At 43.2% G+C, this 17,264-nt stretch overlaps 1 protein-coding gene across 1 annotated transcript; it reads left to right on the plus strand.

Moving 5' to 3' along the window:
• Positions 1 to 2,577: 2,577 nt before the first annotated feature.
• FAM25A (family with sequence similarity 25 member A) lies at positions 2,578 to 5,823 on the plus strand. The gene is made up of 3 exons (XM_090278340.1): positions 2,578 to 2,744; positions 4,034 to 4,096; positions 5,635 to 5,823. Exons 1-3 carry the CDS (start codon positions 2,672 to 2,674, stop codon positions 5,766 to 5,768), a joined length of 270 nt encoding a protein of 89 aa, XP_090134466.1. The 5' UTR covers positions 2,578 to 2,671; the 3' UTR covers positions 5,769 to 5,823.
• The last annotated feature ends 11,441 nt before the right edge of the window (positions 5,824 to 17,264 follow it).

Here is a 17,264-nt window from a genome sequence, read left to right on the forward strand (position 1 = left end):
TAATATTGTCCTTGCAGTAGTTGCTGGGAATCAAGCCCTGGTTAGCTGGGCCTTGGGCTGTCCCCACTTCTTAACTGGAAAGGAGTCCACCCTCAGGGAGCCATAGGCTGGGGTGAGAGGACAGGTTAGTGGTCACAGTAGCTGGAAGGCCAGGTGGGCTTACACCTGGGCCAGAGCACCATGGCCTGGGACTCAAGTTTGGTCCTGGGCAACTGGCCTCTGGAGGCCTCCTCTTGCTTTCTCCCTGTTGGGCATTTGTGATTTGTGTTTGGGTCCATCCTTGCCAGGAGATCTGGGGCTGTGGTGTGTTGTAACTGGAGTCAGGGTGCTCACACCAGGACAATGCATTAAAGAGGAGCACAGTCTCATGGGCAGGGGAGTGATGTGGTGAGGGCAGCAGTAGCCTGTAGGTTGTGGTGGGGCGGGCTCTGGGCTGGCACTGGACTGGCACTGGGGCTGGTGTCTGCTGAGTGGCCAAGTACTGACAAGGACCTGTCAAGAAGCTGGTGAGTTCCTGAGGAAAGGGGGTCTGTGAGTGTATCCCAGGGTGGGGCCTAGGAGAAAAGGGTCTGTGGAATCTAGAAGCCATTCCAGGACTAGTGGGTGATGCCGTCATCCTGTCAGGGAAATGGGCACAAAGAAGGCCCTGTGAGGTTGGGGGATACAAACAACCTCAGAGGAAAGAAAAGGGGCTTTGATGCATCCAGGGAATGTCCCTGTGGGTCTTTTAGCCCAATTTGCACCAGCCATGTCCCAGAAGTACCCTGACCCTTGGCAGCATTGCCCTGATGCCCTGTGCAGAAGAACATTCTGGTATTAGGTTACAACAAGAAGAGAACAGAGTCATCCAGACCTGCTTAAACTCCAGTTCCCTCACTTTCACGGTCTCTCTGAGTCCACAGGGTCTGGCAAAACTAGGTTTACAGTTGTGAGTACTTGAGTTTATTTTGTATTACTAATTACATATTTGTATTATTTTCCATATGAACAACTGTAAACCTATTGACTTTTGTTTCACCCTGTATATTTGTAAAAATTGCAAGAGTAGTGTTATTATGTTCTTTTTGTTAAGGAGATCTCTCCAAATTGTTTAAGACACAACCACTGCAGCCAAATGAAAATGGCACCTGTGGTACTGTGGGCCTGTGACCCAGTTACTGCTGTCCACAGTACCCACTACCCACATTGGGAGGCTGGTCCCAGCCCAGGGAGCTTCCCAACACTATTCAGGAATGTGGGAGGGCTTAAGTCCCGTAGGACCCAGGCTGTGCAGGCCTGGGGTCGGGTAAACACTAACTAGGCCCTGCCACACCCTCCTGGGCAGCTCTAAGGTATGAGGAGGCTCGCATGGGGCAGGCAGCCTCAGAATCCTGCCCCATGCCTGAAATGCATGAATCGCGAGTGGGAGCACCTACCTTCCATGACTCCTGCCCAGTGGGGTGATATCCCTCAGCCCTCTGGCTTCATGGCATCCTCATACCCTCATTACTCTTTGGCCCACCCACTGGTTGGTCAGGACTCACTGCCAGGTGGCCCTTCCCTGGCACATCATGGGGAGGGAACATAAGTTTACCAAGGGCTTACGTGCATGATCCCAATGACTATCAGTGACATGGCCAGGAAGGCATGGCTATCCCCTTCTCACAGATGAGGAAACTGAGGCTCAGGTTAAGCTGCTGACTAAGACAAGTAGCATGTGGCACGGGCTTGAGGCATCTTTTTCTATCCTGAGTAATTAGGGAGGCGCCATAAGCATGTGATTTGTCAGGGGCTGGTAGAACGACTTCCTGGGAATTCTTGCTAGGGTGAGAAGCACCTACCCAGGTTGTGGTGGATGGTGGAGTCCTCAATTTATGGGGAGCACTGCTGACCTCACAGGGTCTTCCCAAGAGACCAGGCCCCAAGGTGCAGGGAGGGACTGTTCCCTCACATGCTGGCTGTCCCAGTACTGGGCCACTCAAGTCCCTTAAGTGAGAACCAGATGACTGCAAGCCAGGAATGACTAGGATGTGCCCACCTTTGCCTTGGGCAAGGGACCATGTTGAGCCTCCCACCTGTCCAATGGAGGCTGCAAAGCCACTCTGAAGAGCTGAGGTTCTTGGGAATGGGGAAGGCAGTGGCCTCCACTCTACTTGTGCTCTTGGCCTGAAGGGTCACCCAGGTCCACAGGTCCTCAGAATCCCCAAACCCCTGAATGGACCACCATGGGGACCTTGCAGCAGGCTGGAAGTCCTAGGCTTTGTCTGCTACACACATCTATGCCTGGGCTGTGGGGAACTCGAAGCCCAGGGGCTGGCAGGGCTGCCGTCCCCAACTGTCTCTTATTCCACAGGGCACTCAGGCCTTGTGTCTTAGGGGAGCTGAGTGCTCCAGAACTGACCTTTTATCTAGCTTTGATCCTGCTCCTCATCCCTGCCCCTCACAAGGTCCCAGAATATAGGGTATGGGGGTCTCATGCTGCCAGAGGGGCAGTACAATAGCCAGAGTGCTAGGGTGGCTCCACCCAGACTTTTCTTCCTGCCAACACCTATGCTGACTCACCAACTGACTTCCTAGTCTTCCAGGGTGAGGGCTGGTGCCCCAGAGCCCAGCCAGCCATCAGAGGCATCTATAAAAGCACAGTGTGGTCCAGGCCTCTGCATCCTGCTTAGTCGTCACCTGTTGCTGCACAATGCTGGGAGGTCTCGGGAAACTTGCTGCTGAGGGCCTGGCCCACCGCACTGAGAAGGCCACTGAGGAAGCTGGTAAGAACTTGAGGTTCCTTTCCACCTTGGCCATTCTCCTCAGGCTGGGGGGTTGGAGACCAATTTGACTGGGCCTGTTGGAAGCTGATCCCTGAACGTTTTGGGCTGGCCTGGGCCCCATGAAGAGCTCTGGGCAATCAGTCCAACAAGGATAGCATAGAGGAGCAGGTGCAGGAGCTGAGGAAGGCAGCTTGGGGCGGAGCTTGGGGGGGTCAACTGCCCCAAGCAACCCTCATTCTTCGTGGCTGAGGGTAGGAGGGAAGACACTCAGGAGGCCCCGTGGAGGTGAAAGGTGGAGAGCAGAGGGTAGAGGGAAGCCCAGGTGCTGGGTAGCTTGAATCCTTCCCTCTGGAGACCTGGGAGCCCTCCCATATCCAAACAGCTTATTTTGAATCTCCTATACAGAAAAAGAAAGGTGGATTGTTATTTTTACCACAACTTCAAAGCTCCAAAGATTTCTCTATTAAGAAACCACCAAGTCTGATTCTGTTCAAAGTCAGCCCCTGGGGTTTATATAAAGGACATTTTCAATGTCTTCGAAGCCCCCAGAGGCCCTTTTTTGTATGCAGGCTATATTCTCAGAGGCTGATCCAGGTCCCACCTGTGTGATATTTAAGTTTGCTGTTCTTGTTCTGAATGGCTGCAAACATTTCTGAATTTCACTGGTTAACGCCACAGCTGGTATTGACTACCCACTGTCCTCCTTCACTAGCTGTCTGCATTCTGTATTATTCCCATTCACAGACGAGGGAACCAAACAGTGGAGGGGGGATTTAGAATCAGAACCAGTTCTTCTGACTCCTAATCTTCCAACTCTAGCAGGATATCACCCGAACTTTAAACAACTCCAAGATGGGCAGAGAGTCCCCTCCTATTAGAGGAGTGGCTTTTGGGAACTAGTTTTGCTGGAGGAGGCTTCCAGATTTGGTATCCAGCTGCAGCCTCCATCTGGCTTGTGGCAGGACAGGAGCACACCTGAGAGGTGTGGTAACCTGGAAGACAGGCTCAGCCTTGACACCAGGTTCCTATCTGGCAGGAGGGCCTGCTTGTTGGCAGTCAGAACGAATCAGATGGATGGGCATGCAGGGCCCTATGTCCTCGTCTGCCTCATTCAGCTTTTCTCATAGCAGCCAGCACCCCACACCTCCTGCTCCCTTCTCTTGAGCCAGGTTGTCTGGGCTGGGGCAATATCCCAGAGCTGCATTCAGGATACACGGAGCTGTCTGGGCCTTGCCACGAGAAGCTGGCTTGTACTGTGCTCTCACTCTGGGCTTGTCTCATCTTTTCAGTTCACGCTGTGGAGGGTGTGGTGAAGGAGGTGGTGGAGCATGCCAAGGAGGCTGGAGAGAAAGGTATGGTGGGGACAGGGAAGAAGGGAAGGAGGGAAGCTAGGTGCTGAGAGCAACCTGTTCTTTGACTAACCAGGTCAAACCCTGACCCAGATGTTGCACCCTTTCAGATGGTATGCAATTATCTACACTACCTGAGGCTACAGACCAAACTTTACTAAAGCAGGATCCAACTAGATAGTCCTCTCTGTGGAATGTTAAGAAGACTATGTCACAAAAGACTATGTGGCAGCACACTGGGACAAAATACTTAAACATGTATTTACATAAATGTTTATATGTGTATGTGTGTTGTGAGTATAACTATATAAAAAGTACAATATATGTATACCTTGTTCCTTACAACAAAATAGATTCCAGATGAATCAAGAACTTAAATACAAATACATGAAATTTTTAAGTTGTTAGAAGAGAACAGGAAATTTTAGTATAATCTCAGAGATGGGAGGGTCTTTTTTTAACTATGAAGAAAACCCAACAACCATAAAGAAAATGTTAGGTAAATTTGACAATATAATACTTCAGATTTTCCATAGTAAAAATATTACAAGCTAAGCCAAAAGAAAAACTACTAACTGAGGAAAAATATTTGTAGTGAAAATGATAAGCCAATATAAAAATGATCAAAAGAAATGACAACAGACTCACAACTATCAACAACTGAATCTAAAAAATAAAAACAAAAACAAACTAAGCAAACCAGAATAGGGACAGAATCATAGGTATGGGGATCATTGGAGGGTTATCAGCTGGGAGGGGGAAGAGGGAGAAATGAGGAAATGGTGCAGGGATTAAGAAGCATAATTGGTTGCTACAAAATAGACAGGGGAAGTTAAGAATAATATAGATGCCCCTGGCTGCTGTGGCTCAGTGGATTGAGTGTCGGCCTGCGAGCCAAGTGTTGCTGGTTCGATTCCCAGTCAGGGCACATGACCAGGTTGCATGTCAGGTCCCCGGTTGAGGGCGCGAGTGAGAGACAACCACACAGTGATGTTTCTCTCCCTCTCTTTCTCTTTTCCCCTTTCTCTACAAATAAATAAATATACAAACAAACAAATTTTAAAAAAAGAATAATATAGGAAAGGGTGAAGCCAAAGAACTTATATGCACGACCCATGGACATGAACTAAGAGGGGTGGGATTGCTGGGGGAAGGGGGTACTGGGCAGAGGGGAGCAAAGGGGGAAAAAGTTGGGACTACTGTAACAGCATAATCAATAAAATATACTTTAAAAAAGTGATCAAAGGGTATAAACAAGCAGTTCACAGAAAAATGCAGTATGAGTAGGCAATATAGCCATGAACAGATACTCAGTCTCACTCATAATTGAAGAATAAATGCAAGTTGCTTGGGGAAATAAAACAAAATTTCAACACATTTCTCTGGAGCTCTGCTGCCCTCCCTCCTGTCGGGGCTCCTCCCAGGCACGATCCAGGGAGACTGCCACACCCCTCAGGCCACTCCAGGTGACACTAGCCCAGAAAGGGTCTTGAAATGTTTACTTCGCTTACCCAGACATTATTCCTCTTTCTTACTAACAGCCATTGCCGAAGCCTTCAAGAAGGCCCATGAGACAGGGGACAAGGTGGTAAAGGAAGTCACTGAGACAGTGACCAACACAGTCACAAATGCTGTCACTCATGCAGCGGAAGGCCTGGGTAAATTGGGACAGTGACACAGCTGCCACCAGTGGACTCTTCCTGAATCTCAATAAAAAGCCATTAAATGTGTACACTGAGCCCTGGATTTATTCCTATTTGGACGGAAGCACTGTATATGTCCTGTCACCTGTTACACACTGACACCTGCTGGGGGTCAGATAGGTCTCCTGATTGATCAGATGTGCTCTCACATTAAGATTTCTCATCACAGCAAGGACCTCTTTAAGTATTGTTTGTGTGCTACATTTCTTAAGATTATTTTCCCAGAAACTATATGTAGCTTTCAGACACCTCAGTTGCTTCAGGACACCCCAAGGGAGGACTGTAATTCAGCTTATACAAACCCATTATGAAAAGGATGAGAGCATTGTCAGGGGCAGTGTAAACTGGAAGACCCTCTTTGGATGGCAGTTCCTCTCACCAGACTTTACTCTTCAGGTGTGCACAGATACATGCAGATGCCCCAAGGGCAAACACACAGATTAATCATGGCATGTCTGTAACAGCAAGAAACTGGAAACACCCTAAAATGCTAATCACAAATCACTTGGAGGACATGTTTTGTTCTGCTTATTAAGTTTGAGATACAATATAGAGATGACACATACTACTTCTAATATGTTATAATGCCTTAGCTTGAAAATAGGACCTGGGTCTAGATGACCACCAATACGGATTGCATATGTATGAAATGAATACTCCATGGCTGCTAAGAAGAATGAGGAAATGTACATAAATTATATGGGGATATGTCAAATAATTAAGATGTAAAATATGTATGTAGAATGAGTTCTTTTTTACAAAGCAAACACATAATTATATAAAAATCGAAAAAACTGGTAGCATATATATAGCAAACATATTAACAGTGCTCATATCTGTGTCTGTGAGAATATGAAGAATCTTCTTTGCCTATACATTACATATTTCTATATGCTTGAACTTAAGAGAAAACCAATACAGATATATTTTAAAATGTGGTCATGGAGGGCACTTACTAGTTTATTTAGGGTTGTTTCCTACTTACGTGCTACTACTGAAAGTTTGCTGGTTTGCAAACTTTGTTACCACTAGCAACAAGGTAAGTAAAGAAACAGAGCATTTAGATACTCTTAGACATTGCCCAGACCTCAAGGAGTGTGATCAGATGATGAATTCTTGTTGAACAGGGTTTGGACCAGCTCAGGTTGTTGAACTTGCATGGCAAGTTGTACATGAACTAGTCATATGAGGTAAGACCACATACCATGATGAATTAGATTAAAAAACAAACAAACAAACAAAAACCCAAAACTGGTCCTTCACCACAAAGTTGGAGAAACATTGCTCACGTTCCCTTAACTTCACCTAGCAATGTGCTATTATGGAAAAAGTACTTATATCTCTCATTTTCCTTTTAACTGTGCATGTTGTACAATGAGAGTCATGAGGTCAACCTCAGACAAACTCTGAACATGTTATAAAAAGCAACAGAAAGTGACATCAGAGAAAATGGTGGAGAGGACCTCCAAAAATTCTCTCTTCCATAGAATGAGAAAACTGGTAAAAATATAGTCAGAATGAATTTTTTCAGAACTCTGGAAATTAACCAAAGCCTTATGGTGATCAATAGAGCATTTATGTAAAACATATTAAAAGCAACAAAATCTTGTTAAGAAGAGCAAAGTTTTCTGATGTTTTTAATTTGCTGTATTCTGTTTCCATCTTTCCCGGAGCCCCCTTCTTGAGCTCCACTGTAGCCTTGGAAACCAACAGACTAGCTGTTGCAGGAAAGAACAGAACTCTAGAGTTCCTCAAAGCTTCATTCTCTGAGAACTGTCTTTATTTGAGTTGACTAGTGGTTCCTAGGAAGAAACCCCACTGCAAGGCTGCCTTTATTTAGTCTGACTAAGAGTTCACCTAATGCTGAAAACCTTTTCCCTGGGGCTGCCTCTAATTAAACATTTAGAGGCAACTTTTTAAGTTGGTGGCTACATGAGGCGGTGGATAAGAGTTTGGGCTAACAATAGGCTAACCAAAAGAACTTAAAAGGAAAAACTGGGGAATAAAATGTCCATAAAGTCTTTGAAAATTTCAACATATTTCTGGGAACCTAGAAAGCCATGTACATGTGTAGGACTGTGCAGGTGCTCAGTAAAGACCAGAGAAGGCTCAAAGCACTCACCTCTGACTAATCTTGAGGCTCTGTACAAGCAGAAAGTGAAAACACAAGAAAAAATGTTAACTGCCTGGCTGAGTGTTGAAGGTAAGGCCAACATGTACACAAAGTCCCTTCACAAAGGTGTGAGACTTACTGGTTTTAGGTACTTAAAGAAATCTCTGTCCAATCATTAGCTGACCAGTAAGCAAACTGAGTAGAAATTCACTGGTCACACACAACAAAACTGACTATAGAATTAGTCCAGAAAGATCACTAAATGAACAGCAACAACAACAAATCTGGAGGGAGGGGTGTGGAATCTGATTTCCAGAGTTGCCCCATTATGTTATTTCACATGTCCTGTTTTCAGGGAAAAAAAAAAAACAAGATATGCAAAAAAGAAACTATAACCCATTTAAAGGGGGAAAATGGAATTGTGCCTGAAAGTGCCCAGAAACTGGACTATTTAGACAAAAAGCTTAAGTCGACTACAGCATGGGATAAAAGGATATTTACAGTTGTTTTTTATGAAAAATAATACAATAATCGTCGTCGTTGGCAGCCGTCCGTCTTGAGAGACGATGGTGTAGCTTCTTAAGAGTCTATCTGCACCGCCGAGAATGGCTGTGCAGTCCGACTCGGGAGTGACACGGTATCTGTCTCCTCCCGTGTTGAATCGACATCTTGTGATGACGCTGGAGTGTCCTCTCCAGTGAAGCTGAAGCTACAGAGCCTGGGCAGGGTGATATGGAGGGTCTGCTGTTGCCCATGCAGCAGACCCCCCCTCTCTCGCAGCTGAAGGGTCCAAGGGAAAGACAGAGTCAATACAGCTTGGCTTCAGGTGCGCCGCAGGAGTTGCCGGTGTTGACTACAATGTCAAACCGCCTTAGGGACTCCGGCTCCAGATTTTCTGTCGGGGTTTACTCCCTTAGCCTTTCCCCTGAAGAGGTATGCCGCAAGGCAGCGGAGGTTTTTTGGAGTCAGAGTTTTCCTTCTCTGATAATTAAAAAATAATAATACAAGAATAAACTGTTTTATATACTCACAACTGTAAATTTACTTTTCTCCACCTTGTATTTTAAACATGTTCAAAGAGTTAAAGGAAAACACATCTAAAGATCAATACCAAAAAGAGAATACAAATAGAAAAAAGTTGTAACAAAAAAATAAATAAAAATTTTAGAGTTAAAAGTACAACTGAAATAAAAATTTCATTAGAGAGGCTCAATATAAGACTTGAGCAGGCATATGAAAGAACCAGTGAACTTTAAGATAAATCAAACGAGATTATTTAACCTGAGGAACAGAAAGAAAAAAAGAACAGAGACTTAGATACCTGTGGGTCACTATCAAGAGTACTACCTAGTGCATAATAGGAGTGCAGAGGGAACAAAAAAGAAGGGGGCAGAAAGATTATTTGAAGAAATAATGGCTGAAAACAACAAATTTGATGACAAATATTAACCTATACTTCCAAGAAGCTCAATGAATCCAAGTAGGTATAATTCTAATCAAATTTTTGAAAGACAAAGAAAGAATCCTGAAACAAAAAGAGAAAAACAAGCCATTATATAAACTGCCTCGGTAAGATTAACAGGTTACTTTTCATCAGAAACCACAGAGGCCAGTGGGATGGCTTTTCAAAGTGCTGGGTAAACAGGACTGTCAACCAAGATTTCTATATCCAGCTACCATAGCCTCCTCACCTTACAGTGGCACTTAACCTACGGGACCACCGCTCCATACTGCTGATCCTGCTGTCATCAGGGGATAAATGTAGGACCTGGGCCTTGGCCTGTCCCACAGCTTCATGACCTACTGCAGGGTTGTAAAGACTCAAACATCCCCAGGTTCCTGCAACTCTCTGAGGACCTTGTATCATTTTATAATCCCACCAGCAATATACAAGCACTCTCTACTTCAGGCTTTCCAGGAGAAGGTGGGCTTAGAGCACATCCCATCTTCACTTAGCTTATAGGATAAAATTGCTGTGTACACATGTTTTCTCATAAACTTTGGCCAATTTGCAACTAGACTCCCTGGATGGTGATCTAAGTTGTTGTTTTCCCCCATTACTTAATTGAAGTGAAATTTACATAACATACAATTAATCATTTCAAAGTATACAATTCAGTGATATTTAGTGTATTCACAATGTTGTGCAACCATCACTTCTCTCTAGTTTCAAAACTTTGTCACCACTTTGGAAAAACACCCCATACCTATTAAGTATTCACTCCTCATCCCCTTCTTCACCCTCTTGGTAATGACTTATCTGTTTTCTGTGTCTGTAGATTTAACTATTCTGGATATATCATATTAAAATAATCACACAATTATGTGACCTTGTGTGTCTGGCTTCTCTAACTTAATGTTTTTGAGGTCCATCCAAGTTGTAGCCCAGTGGTTCTCAACCTTTCTAATGCCGCGACCCTTTAATACAGTTCCTCATGTTGTGGTGACCCCCAACCATAAAATTATTTTTGTTGCTACTTCATAACTGTAATTTTGCTACTGTTATGAATCGTAATGTAAATATCTGATATGCAGGATTATTTTCATTGTTACAAATTGAACATAATTAAAGCATAGTGATTAATCACAAAAACAATATGTAATTATATATGTGTTTTCCAATGGTCTTAGGTGACTCCTGTGAAAGGGTCGTTTGATCCCCAAAGAGGTCGCGACCCACAGGTTGAGAACCGCTTTTGTAGCCCATGCTACAGTATTTCTTTCTTGTTTATGGCTAAGTACTATTCCTTTGTATGTACACACCACAATTTATTTATCCATTCATCTGTTGGGCCTTTTGGGTTTCCATCCTTTGATTATTATGAATAACACTGCTAAACACATTTATGTACAAATTTATATGTGGACATATGTTTACATTTCTGTTGTGTATATACCTAGGATTGGAATTCCAGGGTCATATGGTAATTCTATGTTTAACATTTCAGAAACTGATAAACTGTTGTCCACAGTGGCTGTACCATTTTACAATCCCACCAGCAATATACAAGGGTTCTTTATTCTCTACATCCTCATCAACACATATTTTCTGATTGTAAAAACCAAAGTCATCCTAGAGGGTATGAAATGGTATCTCACTATGGTTCTAATTTGCATTTCCTTAATGACCAATGATGTTGGATAACCTTTCATGTGCTTGTTAGAAAATTTATGTATCTTCTTGGGAGAAATATTTATTCAAGTGCTTTGCCATTTTTAAATCCGGTGTTTGTTATTGTTTTATGAGCTCTTTAAAGGGATGTTAAGCCTTTGTCATACTCATAATTTGTACATACTTTCTCCTATACTGTAGGTTATCTTTTTACATTAATAATGTCTTTTGATGAGCACAAGATTTTAATTTTCATAAATTCTCACTTATTTTTTCTTATTTGTGCTTTTAATGTCAAATCTAAGAATCCATTACCGAATCCAAGACCATTAAGATTTACCCCTATGTTTTCTTCTAATAGTTTTCTTTTATATTGAGGTATTTGATCCGTTTTGAGCTAATTTTTGTATATGAGTGAGGAAGAGGTCAAAATTCATTTCTTTGTGGATACCCAGTTTGCCAGTGCCTTTTGTTGAAGAGACTATTCTTTTATCATTAAATAGTTTTATGTGTAAATTGTGTCTTCCAAAAAGATGTTGAAGTCCTAAGCCCCAGAATCTCAGAATGTGACTTTTTGTGGAAATCGGGTCATTGTAGATGTAACAAGTAAAAATGTCATACTGGAATAGGGTGAGCCTTTAATCACATTGTTCCTAAAGGACAGACACACAGAGGGATGATGGCCATGAAATAACAGGGGTAGAGACTAGAGGGATGCAGCTGCAAGCCTAAGAATGACTAGGACTGATGCCCACCACCAGAAGCTGGGAAAAGTCAAGGAGAAAGGTTTCAGAGGGAGCATGGCCCTTCAGACACCAATTTATAGCAACCCCCCGCCCCCCAACTGTGAGACAATGAAGTTCTGTTGTTTTACACCTTCCATTTTGTGGTAGTTTGTTAAGACAGCCTTAGCAAACAGTTGGCACCAAGGTTGAAAATCAATTACCATAGATATTCTGGACTCTCAATCTTATTTCATTGGTCTGTTTGTATGACAGTACCAATAACAGTTTAAATTACTATAGCTTTTGCATAAAGTTTTGAAATTGTATGAGATTTCTAAGTTTATTTTTCTTTTTCAATATTTTGGTTATTTGGGGCCACTTGCAGTTTCATGTTAATTTTAGGTTCAGATTTTCTATATTTGCAAAAAACACCATTGGAATTCTGATAAAAATTTTGAATTAGAATTTTGAATCTAGATTGCTATGAGTAATGCCATCTTAACAATATTAAGATTTTTATTCTAGAAACATGGGATGTCTTTCCATTTATTTAGGTATCCTTTCTTTTAGACAATGTTTCGTGGTTTTCAGTGCAGAAGGCTTTCACCTCCTTGGTTAAACTCTGAAATATTTTACTCTTTTGGATGCTATTGTGAATAGAATTGTTCTCTTAATTTCCTTTACAGATTGTTTCATAAAAAAACAAACTGATTTTTGTGTATTGATCTTGTACCCTGCAATTTTGCTTAATTCATTAGCTCTGGTAACTTTTGTGTGTGTATTCTAAGGGATTTTAAAATATATAGACTCACGTCATCTTACATATACTTTCACTTCTTTTCCAATTCACCTACCTGTAAAAACGGTGTCACTCAGATAACATGAGGAGGCAGTGAGCAGAGAAAAGAAGTTTATTTGAGGGAATTAGCAAGCGGGGAGGAAGCCATGCCATGAATGGCCCAACTCCAGGGTCCTAGGGAAGGAGGAGGGGCTGTTTTATAGGGGGTAGAAAAAAGAAACTATTGAATCAGTCATTATTTCACAGCTGTGAGTCTAGGGCTCATCAAGGCCAAACGGAGCTCAGGTTGATGTACCCCACCATCATGGGAAACTCTCAGGCAGCTGCAGGCGGGCAGCGAGAAGGGGGGATGGCATGGGAACCAAGGCTGTCACTACCTTTAATTTCTTTTTCTTGCTCTTGCTTGGACTTAAATACAATGTTGAATAACAGTAATGAAAACATGAACACTTGTCTCATTCTTCCTAAGGGAAGCATTCTGTTTTTCACCAATGAGTAGAGTAACTATGGATTTTTGTAAATGCCCTTTATTATGGTTAGGAAGTTCCTTTTATTCCTGTGGTTTTGTTGTGAAAGGATCTTGAATTTTGTCAAATGCTTTTTGCTACCACTATTGAGATGATTATGTGATTCCCTCCCTGACTGACTGTGTTGAAGCACCCTTGCATCCCTGGGATAAATCCTATCTGGTCAAGACGTGTGATACTGTGGGAGACTGTTATATATGGTACAGAGGGCTGTAGCCGCTGTGTGGAGCCAGGACTGAAATACAGGCCCATAAGTCTTAACTGGCTGGCAAATACACCCCACATACCATACTGCCAGTCCCACACTCCAAGGGGGGGGGGTAGGGTGGTGGATTTAGAAGTAGAATAAAAGCTAATGAAGCCTGTCTGCTCTATGTAGCCCCAAATTCTTATCATTAGAATGTGAAAACAAAATGTTTAAGTGAGAAGAGATATCTAGAGTTTTATGATATGCCTTGGCACCTCACAGTCTTGCTACCTATCTCCCTATGCTGACTTATGCTTCCCTTTGTTATTATTCCCAACCATTTGGTGGTCTGCATGCTCACCCCATGCATTTCTGCATGTAGCAAACTCAATAAAAACCTTGACTGAGAAAAGAGTGATTAGTAATCTTCTATGAGAGACACTAACTCTTCTCTCACCTCAGACAATTTGTCTCTGAGTCAGTTCTTTCATCCGTGCTGAGGGATTTGAGGGACAAGGAACCTCACAAGTGACACCTGAGTAGGAACTCGTGAGAAGAACTCCCCAGAGTGCTGTTGGCTATGAGCCAAGGATGCAGACAACATGTCTAGAGAGAGGGGAGGATTGGCCCCATTCATCCCAGGGGAAGAGATAGCGGCACCACCTTCATTGGTAAGGCCGCCGACGTGTTTCAGTTAAGAGGAAGGGTTCTTTCTTTTCTAAAACTTTTCAGCTATTTGGTTCACATTTATATTTTCATTTTTCACTCTCTCTCCTCTTGAAAAATCACAAATCACAGGCACAGGTCGAGCAGATAATCGCTATTAGAGCGCTTGCCATTCTAAAAACTCCCATGACAGAATAAGTTGGGATGTGGATTGGGACAAAAACACTAGGTTTCCCGCCAGACAGAAGACAAAGTCCATGCAACGCGAGGCACACTGTAAAAACAATCATAGCCCTACCCCCATGGCGTTTTCCACCTCAGGATTGATACAAGAGAGAGAGAGAGAGTTAAAAAACGCTTTCTTTCATAAAAACTTCTGTTTCTATTTTCTTTCTTTCTATTACGGGAAGGGGTCTTTCCAAAGGGCAGGACATTTATTTCTGCCTGCTCTTACAGCTTCTAAAAATGGCAGGATGTCAAGTAAAGGAACAGAATTTAATTATATATTGCAGGCAGTAAAGTTAAACTGCCCCCGGTTCCCGAATAAAGGGTCATTTGACCTAGATGTTTGGGAAAAAGTAGGACAAAAACTTGAATGGCTCCAGGATAACAGGACCCCCAAAGGTCATCAGAACTTAATTTACTTGCGGTTTAGTTCATACAGCTCTAACTCCCCTACATACTCCTTCTATTAAAACCGAATGTAAAAGAAGTGGGGAGAAGAGTTCCAGTTTGGAAGGCACTGCCACCACCTTACATATTCAAGAGAAGAAAAAGGAGAGATTAGAAATCTATGACAAGAGGGAGGCCTAGACAGACATGCTGCGTCTCCCTCCACAACTAAGAAGGAATACAACTACTTAAAAACTGGAGATAACCAGAATTTCCAGAAAACCGAGCTGCATGGAAGTCCAACAAACAAAGATATAAAGAAGAAATACCCATCCAGACGGGAGTGGTGGAGCTGGGGCAGAGAGGATGTGGTGTGGTGGTGGCAGCAGCGGCGGCAGCAGTGACAGTGGCAGGCTAACAGAAAGCATAGTCAAATATTTAAAAAAGTCGAGAGGGACACCCGTGGAGCGCTCCCAGCACCAGACCAGACCGTGCAGCTCATGATCTCAGTGCCGTGGAAAATAAAGCCTCATTGCTTCTGACTGTACAAACCAATGGGGTTGGGGTGGAGGAAAAAACTGTCGGTCTCTCAGCAGAGTCTGCTTGTTTAAAGGGCCCCCACAGTCCTAGAACGTCCACAGACCCACCCACTCTGGGAACAACGGCCAGGGCAACAGCTAGAGAGGTGCCAGGCCCATACGGAAGTGGGAGAAGTGCCTGGAAAAGAGGCGAGTGCAGAGCAAGTAGCATTGTTCCCTTTCAGACCCCTTCTCCACATACAGTGCCACAGCATGGTGAAACAGGTCGCCCTGTACGGATGAATACCTAAGGCTCTGCCCCTTACAATGTAACAGGTGCGACAACTCTACCTAAGACACAGAGGCAACCAAACATAGAAGCCTGTCAAGATGAGGAGACAGAGAAGTATGGCCCAAACAGGGGAACGAATCAAGGTTCCAGTGGGACAACTAAGTGATGAAGAGATAGTCAACCAAACAGATGAGGGGATAGCCAACCTAACAGACATAGAGTTCAAAACACTGGTGATAAAGATGCTCACAGGCTTGACAGATATGCTTGAGTACGGCAAATGCATAAGGAAGGAAGTGAAGGCTATGCTAAATGAAATGAAGGAAAATTCACACAAAACCAGTGGTGAAGGGAAGAAAACCAGGGTTCAAATCAATGACTTGGAATATAAGGAAGAAATAAAGAGTCAACCAGTACAGAATGAGGAAACAAGCATTGAAAAAAAATGAGGAAAGGCTTAGGAACCTCTGGGACAACTTTAAACGTGCCAACATCTAAACAATAGGGGTGCTAGGAGGAAAAGAGGAAGAGCAAGAAATTGAAAGCTTATGTGAGAAAATAATGAAGGAAAACTCCCCAAATGTGGTGAAGTAAATAGACATACAAGTCCAGGAAGCACAGAGAGTCCCAAACAAGCTAGACCCAAAAAGGATGACACCAAGACATATCATAATTAAAATGTCAAAAGTTAAGGATAAAGAGAGAATCTTAAAAGTAGCAAGAGAAGAGAGAGTTACCTACAAAGGGGTGCCTATAAGACTCTCAGCTGATTTCTCAAAAGAAACTTTGTAGGCAAGAAGGGGCTGGCAAGAAGTATTCAAGGTGATGAAAAGCAAGGACTTACAACCAGGATTACTCTATCCAACAAAGCTATCATTTAGAATGGAAGGGCAGATAAAGTGCTTCCCAGACAAGGTAAAGCTAAAGGAGTTCATCATCACCAAGCTGTTATTATATGACATGTCAAAGGGACTTACTTAAGAAAAAGATCAAAATTATAAACATTAAAATGACAACAAACTCACACCTATCAACAACTGAATCAAAAAAATAAATACAAAACCCAACTAAGCAAAGCAGAATAGGAACAGAATCATAGGTATGGGGATCATTTGGAGGGTTATCAGCTGGGGGAGCCAGAACTCCCTTTCCCACAGGGCCTTGGGACATAGAAACTGAGAATTGGCCACCCCCACCCCCACTTGTTAATGAGAATCCGACAGCTCTGTATGGCTGTCTGAGGGAGACAATGAAAGCCGGATACTGAAAAGCTACTTTGGCCTTTCCAATCATCGCAAAGCAAAGACAAAGGGGGAAGGTAATTTATAAGCCCTTACCTTTTGAAGTATACAAAGAACAAAGAAAAAGTGTTCAAGAGAATGGACTCCAGTCCTCTTTTACATTTGGAATAATTGAGGCAATAACAGAGGGATTCTGTATGACTCCTTGTGACTGGAAAGGTCTAGTCAGAACCATTCTCACTCCAGCCCAGTACACCATTTTGGCTATTGAATATAGTGACCACTGCCGTCATCAGGCAGCAGTAAATGCAGACCACCAAATTTCTACTGAATTTGAAATGCTTACCGGCACTGGCCAATATAACACCACTGGTGTACAGGCCAGTATGGATCCCCGAGTGTTTGCTCAGTGTTCAGCACTTGCTTTGAAGGCATGGAGACAAATCCCAGAATCCAACTTCTGCAGCCTCAGGTCCTTTGTTAACATTCGCCAAGGGGCCATGGAAGCATATATGGATTTTATAGATAGACCGTAGCTAGCGATTCAGAGACAGGTAGAAAGCCCAGAGGTGGCTCAAACCTTATTACTTCAGCTAGCTTATGAAAATGCCAATAATGATTGTAAGGTGGCACTAGCCCCGATAAAACCTACTCTTACTGACATAGGGCGATACTT

Source organism: Furipterus horrens, unplaced genomic scaffold (assembly GCF_987537825.1).
Source record: "Furipterus horrens unplaced genomic scaffold, mFurHor1.1.pri manual_scaffold_5, whole genome shotgun sequence".
NCBI classification, from domain to species: Eukaryota; Metazoa; Chordata; class Mammalia; order Chiroptera; family Furipteridae; genus Furipterus; species Furipterus horrens.